The following is a 25,949-nucleotide window of genomic DNA, read 5'->3' on the forward strand; positions in this document are numbered from 1 at the left end:
TGTGGATGGGGATTTATGGTTAGGGCCCCCCAGCCTCCTCTGGCCGCATGGGGACCCCTCAAAGCAATTTTGTGGCCAACAGAGTAGCTGAGGGTCAACTAGAAGTGTCGTTCTGAGGGTAGGTTGGGCTTGGAAGCAAGTGTAAGGTTCGGGTCCCTGAGAGAGAAAGCCAGTGAGCACGAGGTGGAATGTGGGGTTCCCAAGAGGACATGGGGGGAGGCTGGATTCCTTAGGCAGGGGGATGGAGCTGTTGTCCCCTTAAGGGCTGAAGGAAGGACGCGCCCGTGAGCTGCGTGGGGTGCAGCTCCGACCCTGGAGGGAACAGCACACCAGATATTGGGGTGGACAGGATTTTGTCGCCCCAAGGCCACTGCATGAGGACCCCTGCAGGCGCGCCCTCGGGGCTCCCTGTCCTCTCGCCGTCTTACAGGCAGGGGACACGCAGAGCGAAGGGGTGGTCGTACTCGTCCTCCCCCACTCTGATCTCTGTCACAAGGATCGCACGGCCCTCCCAGAGGCCAGGGTATCCTGCGAGCTGTTTTCTTCTCATTTAAAAATATTACATCGTGTTAAAACTACGTAAAAAAGGTGCCACTAGTAATGCATCTCCCCCGGCAGCTGTGAACCCACCCGGCCCTGGAACCCGGCGTCCTTCCCCTCGCCGCCGCCAGAGGGCGCCCGGCGCCGCAGAGGCTCCGGCGCCCACCGCCTGCTGAGCTGCTGCAGAAATCCCTGTCGTCTCTGGCACTGATTTGCACATTTCTAAACACAGCACACACTGTGGTTCCAGCCCAAATGGCATCCTTTTCGTGTCATTTTCTGCAGTTTGCCTTTTCTCTAAAGAAATGTATGCACTTCCCACACGTCCATCCGTGGGGGCCCGTTCATTCCTGTTTCTTGGCACAGTGGGGCCCGCCGGGTGAACAGGGCACCGTCCCGCTGCGGGGACAGGACAACCGTGGGACCGTCTGGCAGCCTGGGTGGAGGCGGCACTGGGGGACTCCCCAAGGTGGTGCCCAGAGCTCCTGCCAACACTCAGCTTGGACAGCTTTCTCCACCGGCCTCAGCGCTTCCTTCTGCCTGTAATTTGCATTTCTATTACCCAGGAAGTGGAGTAACTTCCAGTTTATTAAGAGGCTGCTGGGCTTCCTCGCTGGTGAGGAAATTTCTGTTCGTTTCTCTGTTAGCTGGTTTGCTCTGTGCCCCAACCAGCTGTGAAACTGACTACCTGGGATGCGGTGTCGGGGCTCCCCCTGCACCCTGAGGCGGCCGGGGCCTGATGCCTCGCTTCTCTTCACCCCCCTGGGCCGTCCTGGGCCCGGCAGAGACCACGCTCAGCTTCAGCCTGGTCCCCAGGGTCCCCAGCATCGCCCCGAGTTTGAACACAGAGCCTTCCTCTCCACGTAGGGGACACGCCTCTCCATTCCGTGAGGACGTCCGCTCTGGCTTCCGAAAACCGTACCATTTTCTTCCTAAAACTCTACCCTGGCTTTGCTACACAAGTTCGTCGTCACCTTATATCTCTTCTTGCTATTATATACAACATTTCTTTTTTAAAAAATACACATGCTGTCTATGGCCAAAAAAAAGTCATCTTAAAACACGTTGTGCAACTAGCAATTCTGCGTGTCTTTTGTTAATAACACTTTCACCGGGTTCTCTGGTCACTGCACAGTCCGCCAGCTAAGAATGCTGTTATTGCCTCTCTAATCACACTTTTACTTCTTATCTCTTATCTCCCTCTTATCTTCCACCTCTTATCTCGCTCAGGATGTGTGCTATCTCTCTCAGAGGACAAGTGTGGATTATGGAAACCCTTATTTTTTCCTGACTTTAAGTAAGTGCTTCTAATATTTCACCATTACGAATAGCTTTACTGTAGTTTTTTGGGAGATAATTTTTTTCTATCAGATTAAGAATGTCCTCTCCTGTTCCTATGTTACTAGGAGTTTTGTCCTGAATGGGCGCTGAATTTTACCTAATTCTGCATCGAACGTGATGAAAACGTTTCCTTTCTTTACTGTTAACGTGGTGAATGACATTTTAAAATCATCGAATGTTTTTAAGCCGCCCGGGCCTAGCTGGAGGACACGTGTTTTGGTCACGGTATAGTGTCTTTTTTAAAACATTGAATTTTCTTCCCTAACATTCGACTGATTGCTGATGTTTGAGCTGGCCGTGTGCTGTTTTCCCCGGCTTCTCCTCCGGCTTGGAGACCCCAGTCCCACCAGCGCATGGTGTGAGGGGGGGTACCTGCTGTCCTCAGAGTGACGCGTGACGGGACGACCAGGGCCTCACAGCGGGCAGAGCTGCCGTCCGAAGTGGGAGGTTTCCATCGCGTGGGACTCGGGTGCGGGCACAGTGTCTCTGCGAGCTAGATCTTTCAGGTTTTGTCATTCTCGGCGTCGTGTGGAAAGATGTCTGTAGTGATTGAATGTGTGTGTTTGCGGGCGATTCTGGCCTGGTGCTGCAGTCCCCCAGCTAGAGCCCCGTGTCCCCGTGTCTGCCCCGGCTGCGTCCTCCGTCTCCTCCGGCTGTGACCCACCTTTCCGGGGCTCGTCTCTTCTGAGGCAGGTCAAGGACCGGTGTGCTGCTCTGTGATCCGGGCCACGGCGCCCTGCTGTCCCGGTGCAGCGGCCCTTCGCCTGTGTGGCCTCCCTCCTGCTCGTGCTCGGGGCTCTCTGTGGTTGTCCCCAGCTTCGCTCCCGTGCGTCGTTTTCTGCCCGTTTTTCCGTTTGCGTCTGTGCTCCAAGTCCCGATGTGGCCACGTGACTGACGCAAGTTCAGTGGCAGCGTCGTGTCCTCCCGTTCTCGGTGTTTGCGATCCCCGTGGAACTGGGTTCGTGGTCCGTGACTCCAGTGGGTCCGGGTGTCTGCTCATCTGGTTCAGGGGTTTAGCTTTTCCTGGTGCAGTGACGGACCGTAACAGGGGCCTCAGCTCACAGACAGACGTGTGTGTGGTTGAGTGTGTCTGTGTGTGTGTATCTGTGTCTGTGTGTGTGTGTCTGTGTGTGTGTGTCTGTGTGTGTGTCTGTGTGTGTCTGTGTGTGTGTCTGTGTGTGTGTCTGTGTGTGTGTCTGTGTGTGTGTGTCTCTGTGTGTGTCTGTGTGTGTGTGTCTGTGTGTGTGTCTGTGTGTGTGTGTCTGTGTGTGTGTGTGTGTCTGTGTGTGTGTGTCTGTGTGTGTGTGTGTGTGTCTGTGTGTGTGTGTCTGTGTGTGTGTCTGTGTGTGTGTCTGTGTGTGTATCTGTGTGTGTGTCTGTGTGTGTGTGTCTGTGTGTATCTGTGTCTGTGTGTGTGTCTGTGTGTGTGTCTGTGTGTGTGTCTGTGTGTGTGTCTGTGTGTGTGTCTGTGTATGTGTGTCTGTGTGTGTCTGTGTGTGTGTCTGTGTGTGTGTGTCTGTGTGTGTGTGTCTGTGTGTGTGTCTGTGTGTGTCTGTGTGTGTCTGTGTGTGTCTGTGTGTGTCTGTCTGTGTGTGTCTCTGTGTGTGTGTCTGTGTGTGTGTGTCTGTGTGTGTGTGTGTGTCTGTGTGTGTGTCTGTGTGTGTATCTCTGTGTGTGTCTCTGTGTGTGTCTCTGTGTGTGTGTCTGTGTGTGTGTGTCTGTGTGTGTGTCTGTGTGTCTGTGTGTGTGTGTGTCTGTGTGTGTGTGTGTGTCTGTGTCTGTCTGTGCACACACACCTGCACAGAAACTTCCCCTGAAGGGGCCTCAGGTGAGGAAACTCCTGCAGACACAGCCCTGCAGGGGTCCTGAGGGGGAGGGGCGGCGGGGCTGAAAGGAAGGTTCTTAAGCCTCTCTTGAAAGCCCTGCCTTGGGCCTGCGGCCTGGAGCGGGGCTCAGGTTACCTCTCAGGGGCAGCAGCAGCTTAAAGACTTGGAGATCCTGTGGGACACCAGGGCCCAGCACAAAGGCACCGGCAGGAAGCCACAGGACAGAGCCCAGGTGGCCCAGAACCTTCTAGGACGTCCCCGGCCCGCGGTGACAGAGCTCAGAGGTCCACGCGACAGAGCGGACAAAAGCTATCAAAGTTTCCGAGATAACATTTAATTTGATTTGGGGGGGGACGTGGAGCCTCTTTCGAAAGACAGATGAAACATGCCCACGGGGTGCGTGGGCCTGGAGGCTTTCTTTGGAGGACAGCTGATGTTAAAGACACATTCAGATCTGAACAGAATGCTTCCTATTTACGTGTAAGAGAGTCAAAAAGCCAAAGAAAAGTGAAAAGCCCGTGAGCAGAATCATGACGTCATCATAGAGCGGATTTCAGCGGTGCTGGGCTGACTGCAAGCTTTGGAGACGCCCATCATGTCCATTTCAACATTCAGAAAACATGACCGACGTGCCCACCCTACATTGTGGACCGACCGTCGGGAACATTTCATTGAGCAGAAGAGGGGCGCTTTTCCCTTTAAATGGCACGAAGAGCCCAGGAGACAATGGAAAAAGACATCGGTTCTGAGCTTGCTTGTTGTGTTTGCAGAATCTTCAAGCCCGTCGACGAAAACTCACAGCGTGGCCTCCTTTGCTTGTCTGGCCCTCAGGGGCACAGCGGGCGCCCCTTCTTTCCTGAGACGCGCTTCCGCGAGCATCCTGCTCATGCGTGTTCTCCGTGTCTGGGCGTCTCCTCCCAGCCCGGTTCCCTCTTCGGGCCACACGTACGCCTTCTGACCGCGTGGTCCTCGGGCCTGCAGGGAGCCCCCGAGGGGGCCTTGGTCTTCATTCTCTCCCCATTCGCTGTTGCCAAGCGGCAAGGCACGGCCCGTCCTACCCAGCCCCCCGCCCCGACCTCCACGAGCGAGAGGCTCTGTCCACCGTCCGGCCGTGGCCTCCACGCCAGGACTGTTCAGGGTTCAGAGAGAAGGTGGGGTCAGTGAGACCTCGAACGAATGCAGAAGTGGAATCGGGGCCTGATTCTGCCTCATTCTCGGAAACGGCCCTCGCGTCCTGGCTTCCTCTGGGTGCATCGTCGCCGTCCCCATGTCCTGCGGCCGTCTCCGGGATAGAGACCGTTTCTTTTTTTTTTTTTTTTATCCTCACTCGAGGACATTTTTCCATTTTTTCTTCAGGTAGAGTGGGAGGGAGAGAGAGGAACGGAGAGAGAGAGAGAGAGAAACATCGATGCGAAAGGAACACATCGAGTGGCTGCCACCCGCACGACCAACCAGGGCCGGGGACAAACTGCAACCGAGGTACATGCCCTTAGCGGAAACTGAACCCGGGTCTCTCCAGACCGCAAGCCGACGCTCTAACCGCTGAGCCAAACCGGCCAGGGCTAGAGACCGTTTCTTTACAGGGATGAACCCGGGGACGCGTGGTTCTCGGCTGAGTCTCCTGGCCGGGTCAAGTCACCCACACTCGGCCTCACTGCTGTTAGCCACGGCATCTGGCTCGGCAGGGACTGTGGGCCGGAGACGGGACGTCGCAGCCGCAGGCACTCATCCCTGCAGCAGGGATAACCGGCACCGCCTGGGCAGCTGGGACAGGACTGAAGGAGCTGAGCACTCGACCTCAGAGCAGGGCCGCTGCCGATGCACAATCGTGTGTGGAGCAGCACGGTTGGTAGGAGCTGTGACTGGAAACAGGGTTTGTATTTTCCTTCCCTAGGGAGCCTGGGGCTGGGGCTGAACACGGCGGAGTCCCCTCCAGCCCGGAGACAGTGTGGCCCTTGTTGTCCTTGGTCTGGACAGTCTGGACGGGGAGGCCCTCAGGCAGACCCTGTCCCACCAGCGTGGCCACCCGGGACTCCTGGGGAGGGGCCTGGAGGGGAGCATGGTGGGCCCAGAGCGGGCTGACGCTGACCTCATCCCTGCAAATGTTCAGAGAGCGACTTCTTTGTAGGGGGAGGAACAAGGAAGGGCTGTTTGGGTGCAGAGAGATCAAAGGCACATACGTTTGCAAGAGTCAAACAAGTCGGAAGTAGAGGCATCATTAAGAAGCTAGAGTTTCAAATGAGCTGACCCGGCTTAAATCCCTAAATATTAGCCTAATGGCTTTTACTGGCCGTTTCTTACGAGCACTGTTATGGGCTGGACTGTCACCTCCCCCAAATTCCAGTGCCGCAGTCCTAACCCCCAGTCCCTCAGGAGGTGACGCAGCTGGAGACAGAGTCTGTTAAAAGGTGACTGCATTCAAATGAGATCCTGGGGCTGTGCCCTCGTCCAGCGTGACGGGTGTCCTCCCAAGACTTATTACTCTAATAAACTTAAAAGAACCGGTGTCTCGTGTTCCGTGACACGCCTCATGGTCACTTCTCTAAACATTGTCTGTGTGATGGAACGGGGTCCACTTTGATGTTGCAAACACAACGTTGTGACTATGGCGCAGCTACTACGAGGATCCGGGGGAGGTCTCGGGGCACAGAACTCCCTGTGCTGTTTGTCAGCATCTAGACTTCAGTTTGGGCAACATTCAGACGAACACACAGAAGCGGCCAAACTAGAGATCGGTCCTGAGCTTCCCCGAGTTTGTTTCCGGTTAATGCTGCCGGGTCAGTCAGATCACAGACGGCGCGGCCAGCGTCTCTGTCCGTGGGACAGCGTACCCTCCCACCGTGCTCTGGGTGACACAGTCCACCAGGGGTGGGTGAGCGGTGATGGCATCGGGGTGGGGATGGGGGCAGGCATGAGAGGGTGCTTCTGAGCCCCCAGCCCTGGGTCCCCGCACCAGCCACGCTCCCACAGAGCCCTGGGTGCAGGGCCGTTGTCAGCTAGTGAACAGAGGAACTTACCACATGGCAGAGCAGTCGAAATTCACCAAGAGCCACTTGTGGGGGTTAAAATTAAAGGAATCTGCAAACTGCCAAGAAATAACAAAAACAAAAGGAACACACTTGAGTTATTCACGTGTAGTGCAAGGCAAGACCCCGTACATAATCGTTAGCGCGTGTCTGCAAGGGAAGCGGGGGACCCTGCGGAGGTCCAGGCTCCGGGACCCCTGTGGGCAGCCCTCGGACCTGTCAGAGCCCGTCCATTCCCGTTCTGGTGGCAATAACCAAGCACACCTTGTGACAGGTGAAGCCACCCCAGATCCGGAACTGGGCTGGACTCGGGAGCAGGAGGTGAACGCTGGAGTGGGAGAATCGGGGTGCACGTCCCAGGGGTCACAGCTGCCAGCAACTGGCCACTGGGGCCACTGCCCGTATATGGAGGTGCCTCCAAGTTTTCCAGCCGATAATGAGAGATTTCAACTCCTGGGGGCCCAGGAGCGCGCTCCCTGCTTGCGCAGAGGGGCCCTGAGTGCCGCCGCCTTCTGCTTCACTGACCCAGCACTCTGCATTCTCCTCGGACGGGGGCCAGGACCTGGGTTTCCTGCGGGGCCGGGACACGGCCATGAGGCTGGCTTGTCCTCGAAGGGCCATAAAGGCGTGGCCACGGGAGGCCCTCTTCCGGCCGAGCCTCCTGATGGAAGACTTGGAAAAGTTCCCGAGGCTCCTCTGTGTGGTCCCAGGATGAGCCCCGAGGAGGCGGGGGGGGGACAAGGGGCCAGGTGGGCATGAGCAGGACATTGGTCAGCTGATGGGCCCGCTCTGGGGGTGCAGATTCATTTCCTTCCAGGCTTCAATAAAAGTCATTTTGAGAAAGAGACAGGAAATTACAAGGAGTTTCGTCTGTTGATCAAAGGTAACAAAAGGTGAAGGAAAGGCTTTGTTTGCCAGGAATGTTATTAGCTCGCTCCTGGGGGGCTGATCTGTTTAAACTTCTTTCATTACCCAACTGCAATATCTCCACCCTGCTGGTGGAGAGAAGGCTCTTATCTCCGGCAGGACCCAGACAGGATATTGCAGCCGCTTATCTGCACAGCTGAGCCGAGCACGGGGCAGCCGGCAGGAAGGAGTCCCAGCGACGGGAAGATGCCGACCTCCTCGCGGGGCGTGAAATCCTGCCCGCGGCGGGGTCTGACTCGGAGGCGCCCTGGGAGAGGTGAAACCTCCAGTTCATGGGGAAGAGAAGGGAGTCGCAGGAAAAGGTCTGAAACCCTAAACCCGGCGGTGAGAAAGGACCAGGCCCGGGAGAGGCACACAGACCCCCAGGAACCCCTCGGCCTTCTTCCCTCGCAGTCAGTCCCCCGTGTGCGCGCCGTCCCCACCACAAAGGTGTTCCGACGGCAGAGGGGTGTGTTCTTCACTTCCCAGCACCCAACAAAACCAGAAATCAGCAGAGGGCTGGGTGTCGGCACCCTACTGTCCGATCTCACCCCCCCCATATCACAGGGGTCCGGACCTCTGTTTGCACCTGTAGGAATGATCTCAGCCCTCGCGTGCAGTCAGTGACCAGTAAGTCATTGCCGAGGGCACGAGGGAAGGAGGGAGTGGACTGCAGGCAAAATAAACCAGAAGGCTACCTGCTCATCAGTACCAAAGGGCCCTTCCCTCTCAAAGATGGGGGCCTTTGTATTCCGCCCCTGCGCACCCCACTTTCCTGGCATTGCAGCATTACCGGTCCACGCGGGTCATGAGGAAATGACCCCTCCAGGCCCTGCTGAGGATTCATCACAGTATCCGATGCACGTACAGGGTGTTCTGTGTGCCAGGTGCGGCCCATCAAATGTGATTAACTCCCCTGGTGCGTACAACAGCCCCTCGCAGGGGTGGCGGCTGAATCCACCCCCTGAGCCCTGGCGAGGGCCCCTGCCCTGCCCTGCCCGAGGGCACACAGCTGGTGCTAGGGTCCTTCTGGGGTCCACACAGGCACCTCGTGCCGTCATCCTGCACCTGTGCGTGGCGAGGTCTCACGAAGCCCCGCCCGAGCGCAGAGCCTGGGCTGTGTCTCCCCCAACACGTCCCCTCCCCGCACGTCTGAGTTCCGGGCAGGGAGGAACTTCCTGCCCCATGAGCTGCCACCACCCACGTGAACTCCTGCTGGAACCTACAGTGACCCAGAGCTGGGCCGCAAGGTCAGGTCCGTGTCCATGGGCAGCCCTGCGGGGAGCAGGGCCCTAGACCCTGCTGGCTGCTCCTCCTCAAAGGAAGCAGGGGTTCTAGTGGGCAGTCAGGCCCGTGGTCCACGTGCCACAAGGATGCTGAGAGGCACCGGGAGCCGCTCGCTTGACCCGAGGGAACACGCACAGCTCAGGTGCCTGCTCAGGCCACGGCCATCACGTGGAACCGGGCCACGTGGAATCACGGCAGTATTTCCCAGCGTCCCTCCAGGGGACACGTGTCCCGTGGTCATACTGTCCCTCAGTGCATGCCCACAGCTTCATAAACCGACACCTCTCCTGACCCAGAGCTCTCCCGGGATCTGTGCAGACTGGACTCGAGTTGCATGCGAGGGACCCTACGGGGGCACAGGCCGCGTACCCCACCATCGAGTGCCCTGCCGCCAGAAGGCGGGCTCCCGAGGGTCTCTGTGGTCAGCCTGGAAATAAGCTGTGCAGACAGGGACGATCGCACCCTGCTGAGCAAACACGATCACACGGGGGCTCTCCACGCGGCGTGACGGGGACCCACACCCACCTCCACGCCGTCCAGAAGGTGCCGGAACTCGGGGCAGATGAAGGCGCTGCCCGCGTAGGCGGCGTCGATGTGCAGCCACAGGTTTTCCCGGTCACCTGAAAGCCAAAAGCCACCTGTGAGTTCACGAGGGACTGCCCGCCGGCCTCCTCCCGGCCCAGAGCCCCCAGGAGCACTCGGGGTCCCTGAAAGTCTCTCACCCCGAAGGCTGACGCCCGGCGTGCCTGGCACAGACGGGTGCTCACTGCTGCGTGGCTAACGCGGGAAGACAGAAGGATCCTTCCAGGCTGACCCCCAGGCCCTTGAGGCCCTGACCCCACCTTGTTCCAGCTCCACCCTTTCTGCGCCCTCCCACCCCTCGGCGCACAGGGTCTCAAGTCCTCCCACGGTGTGGCTGGACAGGTCCTGCGCAAGGCCCGCAGGTGGCGCTCTGCCCCGCCCTTCCCCCCCCCCCCGCCGTGTCCGCGCTGTGTCACGCTGTCTGAAACCAGCCTTCTTCCTTGGGGGAACGTGCTTCTGTCTCCCAGCCTTGGGGACCTGTGCTGCTGGACGGACCGCGTCTGACTTTGGAGGGAAAGTGTCCTGTTTGAACAGTCCCTCCATCCAGATGTGCCGGGTTCCCTCCGGCCTCCGCCCACGGCCACAAGGCCTCTCCCTCCTCCAAGCCGGTGGAGATGGAAATGACCCCAAACTCGAGGGATAAAGAAATCCAGTTTGGACATTTGCCCCATCACTGTGGATACCTTCCTTAACTACATCCTGCAGCTTCACGGAGGCTGAGTGGGGGGCACGGGGAGACCTACTTCAAGGGCGGGCAGGACTCCTGTCCTGTGCACACCGCCCTCCTGCAGGGCGAGCTCGAAGGGGGCCCTGTCCTCCCTGGGGCACCTCGGCCTCGGGTCTTAAAGACGAACAGTGTGGGGACACAGCTAAGCGCTGCTCTTGTCCAATTAGCCCAAACTCGGAGTTTGGGGAATTCAAGATAACGAGGTTTGGGTCATGGCAAATATTCAAAGAGTCTGGCAAACCATCGCCATGTCAAGTAGCACGCCGATGCCGTCGTGTGTTTATCATAACGTCGGGTGAACACTATGGAGGAGACCCTGAGGGAGGTCGGCCAGGCTCCCGTACACGCCCTGAGGACTCAGCACAAAGTGAGCAGCACTTACAGATGGGCCCCACTTCTGAGATGCTGTCGAAGGAGCAGCAGGACGTGGTCCCCAGGGTCGCCACCACCTGGGGGGACAAAGCAGACGTCCTGTCAGGCCCCCGTGTCTGGGTCTCCGTGATGACCTCCACCTGGGCAGACCCCAGCGCCTGGAAGGCGGGTCGGCGGCTGCTGGCGGAGACACGACTGAGCAGGGGCGTCCTCTCGGCCGGGGCGTCGTGACGTGGAGAGGTCTGCCCAGGGAGAGCGAGGCTCAGGGACTGGCACAGGCTCTCCCGTGGCGTGACGGGCAGAAACGGAGCCCGGTCCACGCCGGTCCCCACGCTTGGCTTTGTCTGCAGAAGCTGCTGTTCACTCTGAGAGTGTCTTTCCTTCTTGGAGGGGGAAGTCTGGACTTTTCCTCAGCTTGGTGTGTGTGCGTGCGTGTGTGTGTCTATATGTGTACCTGTGTGCGTGTCTGTATGTCTGAGTGTGTGTGTACATCTGTGTATATGCGTGTCTGTATGTGCTTGTATGTGTGTCTGTATGTCTGAGTGTGTATGTGTGTATGTGTGTGTGTATGTGTGTGTCTGTATGCCTGTGATAGTGTGTGCCTGTGTGTATATGTGTGTATGTCTGTTTGTGTGTCTGTATGTCTGAGTGTGTATGTGTGCATGTCTGTGTGTCTGTGTGTATGAGTGTGTACCTGTGTCTGTGTGCATGTCTGTGTGTGTCTGTGCGTCTGTGTGTGTGTGTCTGTCTGTGTACCTGTGTCTGTGTGAATGTCTGTGTGTGTGTCTATGTGCAGACATGTGTGTCTGTGTGCATGTCTGTGTGTGCGTGTCTGTGTCTGTCTGTGTGTGTGTCTGTGTGCATGTTGTGTGTCTGTGTGTGTGTCTGTGTGCATGTCTGTGTGTCTGTGTGCATGTCTGTGTGTCTGTGTGTCTGTGTGGGTGTCTGTCTGTACGCGTGTCTGTGTGCATGTGTGTGTGTGTGTCTGTGTGTGTCTGTCTGTGTGCATGTCTGTCTGTGTGTCTGTGTGCGTGTCTGTGTGTCTGTGTGCGTGTCTGTGTGTGTGTCTGTGTGTGTGTGAGCACAGTGCACAGGAAGCACACTCACAGGAACACACTTCTAGAACAGCCCCGGGGTTGGTTCAGAGCCGCCAAGTCTGACAACTCCCACTGGGGAGCTCTCAGCTCACGGCCACGAGTCTCCTGAAGGGCTGGTCCCCAGGATGAGCTCTGGCCGGGGACTTGCTCTCCACAGAGCCCTGAGAAAGCACTGGGCACCGCTGGCCACAGGGGTGGGAGACACGGACGGATTCCCGGCCACTCCTGCCTCCTGAGCACCCGGGATGCTGGGCCAGTGCCCGCCTCGCTGTGTGGTCCCACGTGCCGGCTCTCCTGCGTCTGGTGTGCGCGGCTGGAGGTCCATGCTAGGCGGACACAGACGGTGCTGGGTGCAACTCCCCAAGTGATCGAAACATCTCGTTTACAAAAGAGCTTCTCTGTTCACAGAAAGCAGATTGTGTTTACCAAAGAGCCGGGGTGACTAGTCTGGATGGCGAAGTTCCTTTGATGGGACGTGTGCACAATGTCATTCAGTCCACGTAGCTTCACTGAGCCCCACGGAGGACGTGAGGGCAGAGCTGGGGGACGGAGGCCTTACCGCTTCTCTGAGAGCTAAGGTGGCAGGTGTCTACCCTGTGGGTGGCCCGGCTGATGGGCCCTAGACTGAGCGCCTGGGCAGGACTGGTTCTAAAGCAGGTCCTGAAGACACTGTGTGGGGGCTCGAGCATTCATGGGGTGCCCCTGGGGGAGTCGGGGTGGCCCTCGGGCCTGGCAGGAGCAGGATGCTTCAAAGGTTCCATTACTACTGGGCGTGGAGAGGCCAGCAGATTGGGGGCTCCTGCCATGAGAAAGGCAGTTTCTCCACCAGAAGCCCCAGGGAGGAGGCCCCCACCACACCCCGCCGCGCCCCGCAGCGCCGCTCCAGGGTCACCCAGGAGCGCAGGGAGGGAGACATGGGCAGGACCTGCGCTGTGCTCACGGTCAGCAAGGCAGGGCGCGCAGGCTCGGGACGGGCCAGTCTGCATTCATTCCTGGCTGCTCTGGTTGTCTGGTCCGTAGGTCTGGGGTGATGAGGGTGGGGTGGCTCTGGGGGTCAGAGCCCCACAGAGGACATGCAGGGGTCCCGCAGGCTCTGGAGTGGCCAGCTTGCACCTCAAAGTCCAAGTGGAGGGATCCTTTCCTGGCTCTGGGGTTTGGCTGTCCCTGGGGGCGGGGCGGGGAGCAGGGGGAGGGGGTCCTCCAGGCCAGCAAGGTCTCTCCAAGGTCAAAGCATCAGAAACACAGAAATGAAAAGGCACAATGAACACACATTTCAGCCAAGCACCTGGAGCCGGATGACAGGCTGGAGGCCCAGCTCTGTCATGTTGGCACCTTGCTGTGCTCGGGCTTTCTCACCGCACACCCGGGCTGGTCCTGGCGCCGGCCCGTCTGCAGGTCTCGACGGTGCCCCCCCTCCCACCTCGGCATGCCTGTCCGCACCCCCGTGAGTGCCTCCCACGGCGAGGGCCACGCATTCCCCGCGGCGGCGGCATGCGTGGCAAGACGCCCACCGAGCTGGAACTGGAGTCAGTGTGTAACTTCTCCCCGATAAGCTTTATCAGCAACACCCAGCTCCCGGGGAGCGGGGGGCTCTTCAAAGGCTTTGTTCTGTCATAAAGAGAGTAGTGGAGATCGCAAAGAGTAGCCGTTCCCCAAACCCGGGACGACTTAACCGTCTCAATATCGCTTATAACTCATTGTCTCAAATTTAAGAGTCTTTTAGAAATGACACTCTGGCCGTTCGGCAGTTTCTTCTATCTCATCTCATTTTTCTCAGATAAACTGAATTACATGCAATCGCTTCTGTTTGTAAAGTACACAGATAATAACCGTGCCCGCGCCGAATTATTTTTGTACCTATTAATGTGTGCGCAGAAGCCCGGAATGACGGGGACGCGACATGAACGCTGTGTATCTCTCAGGATGAGCTTCGGGCTAATGTAATTATGGGGGTGGTGGTTCTGCGCACGGGGCACTTTGCAAAAGTAATCAGCAAGGCCTGGTCCTGGCAATGGCCACTGGCGAGACTAAGAAGAGGTGACATTTCCTGAGTGCTCACCCTGAGGCCTGGGCTTTGCAGCCGTAACATCCAGGCCTCGCGGCAACCTGATGTGTGGGACCCGGTCATGGTGTCCACGTGACACTGACCTACATGAGACACCAGAGGCGGGTCAAGGACACACTGAGAGATGGCACCCAGGTGTGGTCAACTCTGTTGTCCATCCAGTTAAGGAACCCAGCGCCCTGGGCCGTGCCAGAGTCCCCGCCAGCTGCCCTAAGGCCCCTGCGGCCCAGGGGGTGGCCAGGGGCCAGCCGGCTCTGAGCCGGGAGGTGCCAGGGGGCCCCTTCTGCTCAGGGGCCCGGTGGCTGCGACTCAGCCGTCCTAATTCTCAGAACCGCTCCTCGCCGAGCACCTGCTCTGCTCCAGGCTCTGATTACCCCGCTCAGCTCAGTGACGCTAACCTGATTTCAGCAGAGGCCTAATCACATTTGTGAGGGGGAGGCAGGGCGGGGACCAGGCTGGCGCCCCGTCTCCGAGAGCCCCGGGCCTCCTGCTGCCCAGGACGTGTTCCCTCCCGGCGCCTCCCCTGCCGGCTTGGCTGGGCTGCCCTCTGCCTCCGGCCGCTGCGCAGGTGGGAGGGTGGCCGCCTCCCCGGGGAGCTGTTACCAGCCCAGGGCCTTCCTGGAGGGCAGGGGTTCACTCTCTGGGTTCAGACCTGCCCAGTGCACCCCTGGCTCTCAGCAGGGGTCGTGAACTTTGAGCGGTGTGCCCCCCTGAGCATATAACGAAGCCTGTTGCATGGGGTGGTTCTGCATGTGCAGAACTATAGCCACTCGCCGTGGGAGTCCAGGCCCAGGCCGCTGCCCTCAGGCCGGGCTGCTGACTCTGGCTCCCCAGGCCCGTGTTGCTGGTGTAAGAGAAGCCTGGGCTGCAGGGACGGGAGGGACAGTGGTGCCCCGAGCAGCGCCCCCCAGTCCGGGGTGCACACGAGGACCCCGAGTGGCTGTGAACCGTTCCCAGTGCCTGGCTCCATCCCCGGAGACTCTGGTGAAACAGAACTGGCAGGGCCTGGACACCGGTCCATGTCGTGGCTCCCAGGGGACGCCAACAGGCAGCCAGGTGGGCAGGGTAACTCCTCCAACAGTCAGGGTGAGGGTTCCAGGGCTCTAGTTGCCATGCCAACCGTTCCTCCCCCGCGGAAAACACCTGTCTGCACAGGACAGCCGGGTGCTCCTGGCTGCTTGTCTCTCCCGCCAGCGACTCTGAGTGTCTGGACGGCACAGTCGGGCCCAAGGCCGGAGCCTGCCATGCTGGCCTCTACACAAAGAACCTCGCACTCACCACGCGCCTCACCGGTCAGGAGGAGGGCCGGCGCCTCCCCCTAGCAGGGTCCTCCCTGGGGCTCTGCCCACTTCCTCCTGACCCTTCCCCCACCCCAGCCTTCCTCCAGGAGGGGGCGGGGCCTGGGGGCCGCCTGGCCTGGGACCCCCTGGGGCTGCAGAAGGCCTGGCGCCGCCCTCCCTGACTCCCAGGGGCCGGTGGAGCCCTGAACTTACAAAGAAAGGAACCAGCCCCGCAGCTCTGTCCCTCTCCAGTGCCCCCGTCAGGGCCGAGGCCCCCCTGAACTTACAAAGAAAGGAACCAGCCCCGCAGCTCTGTCCCTCTCCAGTGCGCCCCTCAGGGCCGAGGCCCCCCTGAACTTACAAAGAAAGGAACCAGCCCCGCAGCTCTGTCCCTCTCCAGTGCGCCCCTCAGGGCCGAGGCCCCCCTGAACTTACAAAGAAAGGAACCAGCCCCGCAGCTCTGTCCCTCTCCAGTGCCCCCGTCAGGGCGGAGGCCCGCATGGCGAACTTGCCGTCTGAAGGGATGGCTCTGAACTTCACTCCTCCGATGAGCGCGGCCCTTTCCACGGAGCAGTGGGCCTGCGGAGAAAGCCCAGTTAGCGGGAGCTGCCCCTGTTGGCCCTGGGTCCCGGCTCTGCGGAGGGGCCCGCGGACCAGGCTCCGCTACACCTGCCCAGACGGCTCGCACGCCCTGCCTGCTCCTTCTGGCCAGTCTGCTTCCCTCACCCCTGCAGGCCCCAGAGCACCCCCTCAACACTGGACACCCCAGCCCTGCAGCACTGGACTGGAGAGTCAGAGAACACTGCCCAGAGCCCATCGTCCTGGCGGTGGGACGAGTCCCCCTCCCCCCCGGGCAGCAGACGGCACCCGCCATGCACACCCTCGGGGGAATGGACACAGAACTAGCCTCCCTCATTGACCCCCCAGAAAGGCCGCACCCCAACATTCGCAGCCACTTCTCTCCAGCTGTATTTGCTGAGCACCCTCGGGTGCAGTCCTTTCTCGTGCCCCCTGCCTTCAGGGACACGAGGGAGGTGTGAACACGCAGGGAGGCCCGTGTGCGTGCCGAGGCCGAGCACGGAGAGTCCTCCCGACCCAGCACTGAGCTGTGGGCCCGGAATGGCTTCCAGGCTGCGGAGAGTAATTAACTGGGACAAAGTTGTCACAGTTGAGATGCCTGGCCTAAAAATGTATTCAAGATAAGCATGTCAGCCGCACGAGCTCAGCCGTCCGCGGAGCCCGCATTCTTGCGGGTGGTGCCTTCATACTCGTGCTGACCTTTTGACTCCAGCGTCCCTCCCACAGCCGCTCTGCTGCTGGGTTCTCTCTCCCTCAGCTGGTTCTCACACGACGCTGGTCTGGTTTGCTTTTCCCAGCCTTTCCCGCGGGGTCCCTCACACCACTGCTCACAGAGCTCTGTGCCCTCGGTGCTCAGGGCGGGGCCCGCGGGGGACAGCGGCACCCGGCACGGCTCTTGTCTGTTTGCCGGTGGAGAAGGCTCTGAGAAGTGACGTGATTTGCCTGAGATCGTGGAACTTAAAGTAGTGGAGCTGGGTTAGGAGCAGAAGGCTCTGGGCCTGTGTCCCTTGTCCCTCCAGGACACTCTGAAGGGAGCCAGCGGCCCCGGGGGGCCAGTGCGGGGGGCCAGCTGGGCCCCGTGACCCACACGGCATGTTTTCTTTCTTCTGGGTTCACTGCGCCCACACCTGCGCCTGCACCTCCTCGCTGGTTCAGGTGACTGTCCCCCAACACCTGAGGGGCTGTTCTGAGTGGACAGGGTGCTGCAGGGCCTCGTTTTGTCGTGATTGGACGTAAGGCAGAACCCACGGGTCTGGGCCCAGGAGGGTGCACTCACCTGGTCCGACGCGTAGGCCACCAGCTTCTCCAGGACGGCGGCTTCTGGGAGCCCCGGCTGGGCGGCCTGCAGCTGGCGCGTGGCTCTACTCCGAGCGGCCAGCAGGGCCACCAGGGTGGCTTCGCTGGCACTGCCCTGATCAGAGAGAAGGCGGACACGCGCATCAGGCCCAGCAGGGGGGTCGGGGTCTGACCGGCGGGAGACGCATCACTGAATCTCCGCATTTCTCTGAACAGATGAGCCTGAAACTGCAGAGCACCCCGCTTTGCACAGGGGCGCTCGGGGCCCTGGCCTGCTTGTGCTGCAGTTCGGTCACGGGAGGGGGGGGGACCGGCAGCTGAGCGGGGCTCGGGGGGCACGACCATTTGGATGCAGACATCTGCTTATACGTGGGGTGCCTTTTCCTGGGGACTCAGGACTCGCCTTGGAGGATTTCCCCCTGGGCCCAGTATGAGGGCTGAATGGTAACCTCCCAAATTTCTTAAGTTGAAGTCCTAACCCCAAGAACAGAATGGGCCATGTTCGGGTAGTTGGAGGTAAATCTTTACAGAGATCACAAAGGTTAAAGGAAGTCATTAGAGGGGTCCTACTCCCCTCCGGCTGGTGCCCTCAGAAGGGGGGGGGACGGCGAGGGAGCACACAAAGGGCGACCATGTGCAGACACAGAGCAGACCGGCCTCCACTGGCCGCGGAGAGAGGCCTCGCAGGGACCCAGCCCTGCCCCCACGGCCGGCTCAGATTCCCAGCCTCCAGGACTTCGAGGTAATAAATCTCCTCTGCCTCAGCCGCCCGGTCTGTGGCATTTAGTGATGGCGCCTCAGCAAATGAACACAACCCATGCCAGCAGCGTATTTCTGCAAAGTTGTAGAGAACGGCACCCCCTGCACTCCCCCGGGTTCGACCCCGCACCACCCCCACCCCGTTTAATGTTCTCAAATGCCAGCTTCAGGTGGGGAACCAGGGCTTGGAGAGGTGGATTAACGTGCCCCCCCCTCAGGGGCGGGGGCCCGGTGAGGACGAGCCCACGCTGTCCCGTCTGGACAGCAGGGCCCCCCGTGTCTGAGCAGCCCCCCCCTTCCCACTGCTTGTGACCACTGAGCCGTTTGTAAACCGAGAAGAGACCCTGGAGCTGAACAGGATTAATGTTCGAAAGAAAAAAATTAAAAGGTAGGTTTTAGTGGACTGTGAGAAAGGGATTTATGAGGTTTTAGAGTTTCACAGAGAAATGTTCAGTACAAAAGTGGAGGTTCACCTCTCTTGTTCAAACTGATCCCCTCGCGTCGGAACTGAGTTCCTGCTTTTGTCTGCCCGTCGAGCGCGTTCTCCCCTTTAAGCCAACTCGGATCCTCGGGGAGGCGGGCGAGACGTGCAGACGGAGGTGCCCACGCGGCGCTCCGGCGGGGACCCACACACCCCAGTCCTCTGCGGTGGGCTGCGCCTGCTGCAGGCCCCACGTCACTGGCCGTGATTCAGGGGCGGCGTGGACACCCACGCTCGATGAGGTCAGAGCCAAGGCCGGCAAAGCCCGGGAGGCGGCGGCGGCGGGATGTCCGAGCTCCCTGAGGTGGGCACGGGGCATGACCACTGTGCCCCGACCCTGTGTCCTGGGTCCTCAGTCACCCTCATTGGAAGCCGACAGGCTCCCTGAAGGCCCAGCTCCGGAGGGAAGTCCTTCCCCCTCGGCCCTCTCGTGGGGTTGCAGACGCTCTCCTGCCCCGTGACCCCATCATGCCCTCCCTGCTCTGAACCCCGCTCCAAGGCAAGGCTGGGGACCACTGTCCACTCATCAGGTGCTTCCGTGGGGCTCTGTCCGCATCCTGAGACGACTCCCCTCCCTCAGGCGACAGAATGACTTCAGCCCGGCCCAGTGACACCACTGTGCGCCGAGCCCAGCGCCGGCCGAGGACAGTGGGCGTCCTGGCCCTGCCTGGAAGCAGATTTCTGCCAAGGGCGCAGTGGGGGTGCTGCCCTTGTGCTGAGCGAGCATAATGACATCTCTGCCGTGTCACCGCGGACAAAGGTTGCCATGGCGAGCCCACCGCGAGGCGGCCGCGGGGCTGCGAGCGGAAGCGGCGGCTCATCTCCCGGGCGCTCAAGGGTCCCCCACACAGGACGGAAATGGCTTTCCTTCCACAAGAGCTTTCAAACTCAATCAAGAGCCCATTTGCAGCCTGTGTATCCAGCTCACAGGGTGATTTGACATTTGCCTCGGACGCCCCTCGCCGCTCCGCTGCGGATGCCGGCAGCCGTGATTACGGCTCTGAGGGGCGCGGCGTCCCCCGCCGCCGCCGGGCCCCAAGGCCGGCACCCAGCTCGGCTCTCGGGCCTCGGGAGTCACAACAATCCCCGTGTCCGCCAGGCGGGGCGAGCTTCCCGCCGCAGACAGGCTGGTCCCCGCGCGTCAGCAAACGAGCGCATCGGGGTCCGAGGGGCGAGTGCGGCCCAGGGCGGCCAGGAACATCCCAACCAAACAGGAGGCTTCTGCCGACTGGGAAATGGAACCGACTTGAGGAAGGAGGCGACAGAGAAGTACTCGCGGGGGCGTGCACAACCCCGAGGGGCGTCCCAAGCAGCGGTCGGGGTGAGGGGTGCAAGCTCGCAGGCCCGGCACGTGGGCCCTGGAAGCCGAGAAGACGGGCCGGGCTGGAGAACCTTGGCCGGGAGAAAACCGTCCCATCGGGAGCTGAGCGTGTCCGTGGCTGACACGTGGACGCTGCTGCTACGTGGAGGTCTGAGCCGGGCTCACAGCACAGGGAGGCTTTGCTCCATCATAGCACTCTGTACGCCCTGCTCGGGTCCAGTGGGGGGCCCGGGAGCCCGCTCGCTGGGCACGGAGGTCCCAGAGAAGTCCCTGCGGTCCCCACCTGCAGCCCGGTAAGCAAGGCGGGTCCAGGAGCTGTCGGGGTCACCTCAGAGCGCAGACTCCCGGGCCCACCCTGCTCCGTCCCATCCCATCTCCAGGGACAGAGTCTCGGTCACCCACACTCTGGGAGTGGTCAGCAGGACAAGGGCCTCCCCAAGATGTCTCCACCTGGATACCCAGGGGACAAGGGATCTGGCTGATGAGATTAAGCTAAGAGCCTCGGCAGGGATTTCTTTGGATCATCTGCGTGGACGGTGGGCCCAATCCAATCACATGGGTCCTGAAACATGGAGAACCATCTGGCCGGAGGGAGGTGTGGGTGAAGGAAGGGTCAGCAAGATGGAGCCCATGGCTCTGAAGATGGAGGAGGGGCCCTGGCCAAGGGCGCGGGAACCTTCCAGAAACCAAGGGACGCCAAGGGACGCTTCTCCAAGGCGCCCAGCTGGACTGCAGCCCCAGGCCCGCGCAGACGCGAGTGGAAGGCCCGGCGAGCCCCACAGCCTCAGGCCGGAGACCGACGCTGCGCTCGGGGCACCTCGGCCACACCCGCGAGGCCCCCGCATGCTCGGGCCCAGTGGGCAGCTGTCAGCCCAGATTTGGAGCCTTGGCGGACAGTGTCCGAGGAGGCCAAACCTGTGGTCCAGCATGACCAGAGCTTCCCCAGCGCTGTCCCTGCACAGTGGACGGGAGGAGTGGTGGAGGCTTCAGTAGTGTCCGCCTTCCCCACGAGCGAGGACGCCCCTCGTACCGTCGCCCAGCGGCGTGTGCCCTGCAGACCTCTGGGCAGACCTGCACCGTGACGGCCCTCGGCCCTGTGTCTGTCTGGTCCCCTGACGCCGCCCTGCCCCATGGCCCCCTCAGTGGTGCACGGAGAAGGAGAAGGGGCCCGTCCGCGTCCAGGAAGGGCAGCCCCTCGGGGGACCACTGGTTCCGGTGGATGTAGAACTCTGTAGAAGCTTCGGAGCACCCCCGCGCCCCTGGCCTGGAGGGCAGCCTGTGAGGTGGTGAAGGTCAGGCTCTGCGGTTGGACAGTTGGGCTCAGACCCCAGCTCAGGACGAGCAGCTGGGAACCATTGGGCACGTTACCCACCGGCTGTGCCTTGGTCTCCTTTGAATTACAGGCCTGGATTATCCTGTTGTTACGAGAATTAAATGAGAAATGCCTGACATCCGGCCGGTGTGGCTCAGTGGCTGAGCATCGACTCTGCACCAAGAGGTTGCCGGTTTGATTCCCAATCAGGACACATGCCCAGGTTGTGGACCGATCCCCAGCAGGGGTCATGCAGGAGGCGGCCAGTCGATGTTTCTCTCTCTCTCTCCCTCTCCCTTCCTCTCTGTCTAAAATCAATAAAGAAAAAAAAAAAAAACATTATAAAAAAAGAGAGAGAGATGCTTGGAAAGGCTCGGGTGTGGTGACCGGCAACAGGGACACAACACACACGTCACAGTTGCTGCTTTTCCACGGGGCGCCTCCTAAGTGCCAGTCACCATCCTGCCCGCGGCCAACACGGCCAGGCAGCGAGGGACAGACAGCCGAGGGCCCACTGCACACCCAGTGTTCCTAGCAGTTCAGCTCTGTTTCCTTTAGAGGAAACAAGAGGTCCCACCGCAGCGCCAGCCTCATTCCCCTGCTGCCGAGGTCCCCGCGGACCGCACCCCGGGAGCCGGACGCCCCTCCGCCTCACCTGGATCACGCCACCCCCGGCGCCCGCTTCCTCGGCCAGGAACGCCGGTGGCAAGCGTAGCATCTTCCCCAGCCAGTCCAGCATCACCGTCTCCAGCTCCGTGCACGCCGGGCTCGCGGCCTGGGGGGGCAGAGTGACCTCTGGCCAGCTGCCCCCTGCTCCGTCAGCTCCTGACGAAGGCATTTCTGGACGGGGCAGCTCCACCATTGTCGAGCCCTGGATTTTATCAACTTAACAGGAGGTTCAGACATTTTCAGAGGGCCCGTCCCTGGGCGGTGTGCAGGGGAGGGTGGGCGTCCTCTCCTGGAGCCCGGGAGAAGCAGGGTCAGAGACGCCGGGACGGGGGGCTGCGAGCCCTGCCCCCGGCAGCTCTGAGGCATGGCTGGTCTGCCTGGTGCCAAGAGCCCGGCCCACAGGTGTCTCTCGGGACTCGGCAAAGGGGGAACCCTCACCCCTTCAGATCCCGGGTCTGCCCCAGGAAGCGGGTACCGTGTGCGAGGGTGCGCACGGGGCTCAGGGACCTCCTCCTCCTCCTCCCTCGGGCTTGGGCTCCTGGACATGTCGCCCCCTCTGCCCACCTTTCCTGCCGCAATTCTCAAGGGGCTGGTGTATGAACAGGGACCAGACTTTGCAGAATTTTGACAGCAGCCGCTGGGCTTGATCTTCCACTGAACCTTGGTTACAATCCTCCAATCCCAGACGCAACGCAAACGCCGGAAACGGCCAAACAGTCTCTGACCACAACGTGTGGTGGAACGGCTGGGAGGGGAGGCCCATGGCAGCACCTGCTGCGTGGCTGGGGAGGGGCTGTTTCCATGCAGAAGGGTCTAGAAAGGACCCCGCTGGGCCCCGTGCAGACATTCAGTGCAATGGGACTGAGTCGGGAGCGGGGTTGGGGGTCTGAACCCTCCGAGCCTTGGACAAGTCCCTGACCTCGGACACCTCGAGCTGGGGCTGTAAAAGCTGTCCTGTCTTTGTACGGGGGGCAGGTGGCCCAGCCTCCCCTCTGCGCGGGTCTCACTGTCGTGGTCAGGGCCCTGTCCCCCACCTCCGTGCACTGGCTCAGGACGCAAGGCTGCTGACCACAGCCCCTGAGGGTCCTCCCTGTCCCAGCTGAGCCCAGCTTCGGCCCGGAGCCCTGCTCTGGCCGCTAGGAAGCCAGGTCTCAGTGTTAGCCTCCCGGGCCCAGAGAAGTCAGACTCTCCTCAGAAAGGTCACAGAACAGGAGCCAGAGGCCAGTCACCCTGAAGGGACCGGGCAGCTCTGGACCCACAGAGCTGAGTGACCTCTGCTCTGACCTCTAAGGAGGCCCACATGCTTGCTTCAGGAGGGTGAGCTCAGAGGGACAAAGCTCAGGCCTCGGTGGTGTGCCCAGCCGCTGTCCCCACAGAGGGAGGCCGGTCCCTGACGGAGCAGGTCAGAGAGCTGGGCGGGCTGCGGGGCACCCTCCAGCCCGTCCCGCCAGGGGGAGGCCGCTCCGCCGCCACCTGCACCTGGACCGGGGTGCAGCTGTGGGTCTGCTGGGAACTCTCGGCTCACCTCTGGCCCTGATTCAGATGCGTCAGCCCCAGCGCCCACCCAGCTCCAGGGCACAGGAAGTGGGCACTGCGGACCCAGGAGGCCAAGGGCAGACCCTGGCGCTGACGCCCCTGGGGGTGGGCAGCTCTGCCTCCCCACTCTGCGCTGTGGGGCTGCGTTGGGAGCAGAGAGCTGGGAGGAAGGACGGCCCCTCCCACCATCCCCAGGTGGGGTGGGCCTGCACTGGGGGGATGCAAGGGCTGGTCCCAGGAGCCCAGCTTCCTGATGGGGGACCCTCTCCAGGACAGCAGCTTCAGCCAAGAACAAACGGATGATGGCGCCCCTCTGGGCTGCCGAGTGGGAATGCAGGTTCCTGGGCTGCGGAAACCCAGGCCTGAGATTTCCATCCACACCAGGGCCTGCTGTGCAGAACGGCCTGGTGGGGTTGATGGCCTTTTCTTAAAGGGCTCTCTCTCCAGTGCCCCGACGAGGTGCCCTCTCCGGGGCCGGACCCCTCTGCCCTCAGGGGCCCCGCAGGCCCTCCGTGTCCCCGCCACTCACCCAGGAGAAGCCGATGCAGCCGATGGCCCCGCACAGCATGTCGGCCAGCATGGCCGGGTACGAGCTGGCCGTGGGGAAGTAGGCGAAGAAGCGGGGGCTGTGCCAGTGGGTCACCTGTGAGGGGACAGCGGTCACTCGGGAGTGAGGGGACCTCACTGAAGCGCAGCACCTGGAATGCCAGCCAGGTGCCCAGGAGCAGCCCACACCTGAGGCCCAGCTCCCGGGCGAACGCGGGGTTTCCTGAAACTGCTCCCCGCAAACAAAGTCTGTGCAGAAAACGCTCGCGGAGGCCTGGCTGTGGTGGGGTCTCAGCCGGTCCCCTGTTATTGGGGCACAGCCTATCTGTGTCCCCGTGTTCTGGTGTGGGAGCCCTCCCCCGCAGTGGGAAGGGGATGTGCGGACACAGTGAGGAGGTGGCCGTCGGCAAGCCCGGAGAACCTGCAGCAGGAGCTGGGCTGTGGCCTCGGACCCTGGCCTCGGACCCTGGCCTCGGAGCCTGGCCTCGGACCCTGGCCTCGGAGCCTGGCCTCGGACCCTGGCCTCGGAGCCCCGAGCAGGGGCGTGCGCAGTCTGAGCGCCCCGCCGGTGTGTTCCCGTGGCAGTCGGAGCCTGACATTTAACCGCTCGTCCCCGGAGGGGCTGATGCTGAGGGCTTAGTGTGTTTGCACAGCCTGTGGGCGAGAACCAGCAGCCACGCCTGAGTGCAAATGTCAGGGACACTCTCCCGGGAGGAGGACCGGGTCGTGAGCACCTGAGCCGGGAGGGCCCTGAGCTGGGGCCCACCCCGGGCTGCTGGCCTCAGGGCCTCGGCGTCCAGTCTGGACACGGGGATGGGACGGAGGTCTGAGCCTCGGGTGGCTTCCAGGGGAACTGACTGCGGGGACACAGTGCTGTGGTGGGTTTCCTGGGACCAGAACTGTCCGCCCCCTTGGGGACACTCAGCCCGGGGTCCTGCCCACTGCTCTCCCAGGTCCTCCGTGCGCCGCACGCGCTGTGACTCTGGACAGAACCAGTTTGCGCCACCCATTCTCAGACGAGTCAACACCGCGTCCCTCTCACATGCTGGGAGCACCACGGAAGGACGCGCTTCCTTCTGAGCAGTGGACGTGCTCCAGCCAGCCGTCACGTCCATGGGGCCACACAGCAGGGTCTCAGGCAGGGGATGGACCTGGGGAGAGACTCTGGCCGCCCGTGGGGCCCCCTGATCTGGGGTGCAATCCTGGCTCTGTCACTTACTAGCTGTGTGACCTCACACTATCATCTAGCGTCTCCGCACCTCAGTGGCCTCTCCTGCTAATGATGAGGGTTTCTGTCCAGCGGGGCGGCTGTGAGGACGAGGGGAGATGACACAGGTGCGTGGCCCGGGGCCTGGGAGGTGCTCCAGGCCGCTAGTCCTCCTGACTCGCGTACACTTACCCCTGGCATGATGATCTTCTCCACGTCGTCCATGATGTCCTCGTACGTGTCTGGCTCCTGGGGGGCGCAGCTGGGGATCAGGGGGCGCAGGTAGCCGGGCTCCACGCTGGGGTACACCTGGCGGCCCTCGATGCTTTCTATGTAGTTAGCTATGTAGTCCACCATCTCCTTTCCTCTCCTCCTGAATTCACTCGCGTTCATGGTGGCAGGGTCTCCGTCGGAGAAGCTGCGCAGAGGCAGGGAGGAAGCCAGTTGGCCGACAGGAAACCTCTACACGGGGCTGGGGCGCCTCCAAGCAAGCCGATGGCTGGGGCCACCTGGGCAGTGTCCTAAATACCCTGGGGGCCACCAGGTCCCCGTCAGGAGCACTTTCCTCCCAAGTTTGGAAGGCGGGAGATGACCCTGAATCTGGAGACTGCAGCAAACACCTCTGCTGTTCTCCAACCGGTCAACTGAGGGTGGCGCCAAGCCTGTGCTCCCATCGTCCACTTGGTGAGACGGACACACGCTCATTCCCATGCCCATCCCCACTTCGACGACGGCTGTCGGCCCCTTTAGCTATTGAACGTGTCACCAACGAGACGAGACCTCAGATCTTGTCTCTTGTGTGTGTGTGTTTGTGAATCCTCACCCGAGGATATCTTTCCATTGGTTTTTAGAGAGAGTGGAAGGGAGGGTGGGGGAGAGAGAGAGAAACATCCATGTGAGAGAGACACATCGATTGGTTGCCTCCTGCACGGCCCTGACCGGCGCCAGGGACCGAACCTGCAACCCAGGGCTAACGGCTGAGCTGAACCAGCCAGGGCAGTTCCGGTCTTTTTGAAGGAAAGATTTCACCCCAGAGACAAAGTTCAGCAAAGCCAGGAAGACTTTATCGGCTGCAACGGACACATGCCCAGGACACAGAAATGAGGAAGGGCTGAGTCACAGAACAGGGGGCCTTGGAGACAGGCTCAGGGGCTGGGCCGGGGACAAGCTGCTGCTGCCCACACGTCCCCGGCA

General features: G+C 61.1%; 1 protein-coding gene across 1 annotated transcript in view; it reads right to left on the bottom strand.

Annotated features, from left to right (window-relative positions):
* Window positions 1–25,148, bottom strand: part of DDC (dopa decarboxylase) — a 34,294-nt gene extending 9,146 nt beyond the window's left edge. Inside the window, exons 1-8 of the mRNA XM_036247012.1 lie at window positions 24,948–25,148; window positions 23,532–23,645; window positions 21,453–21,572; window positions 16,905–17,039; window positions 15,485–15,628; window positions 10,618–10,684; window positions 9,452–9,546; window positions 6,725–6,792 (exon numbers count right to left, since the gene is read on the bottom strand). Coding sequence (XP_036102905.1) covers window positions 6,725–6,792; window positions 9,452–9,546; window positions 10,618–10,684; window positions 15,485–15,628; window positions 16,905–17,039; window positions 21,453–21,572; window positions 23,532–23,645; window positions 24,948–25,148 — 944 coding nt within the window. The remainder of the gene's footprint in view (window positions 1–6,724; window positions 6,793–9,451; window positions 9,547–10,617; window positions 10,685–15,484; window positions 15,629–16,904; window positions 17,040–21,452; window positions 21,573–23,531; window positions 23,646–24,947) is intronic.
* Between the last annotated feature and the right edge of the window lie 801 nt (window positions 25,149–25,949).

This window comes from Molossus molossus, unplaced genomic scaffold (genome assembly GCF_014108415.1).
Source record: "Molossus molossus isolate mMolMol1 unplaced genomic scaffold, mMolMol1.p scaffold_m16_p_7, whole genome shotgun sequence".
Classification (NCBI taxonomy): domain Eukaryota; kingdom Metazoa; phylum Chordata; class Mammalia; order Chiroptera; family Molossidae; genus Molossus; species Molossus molossus.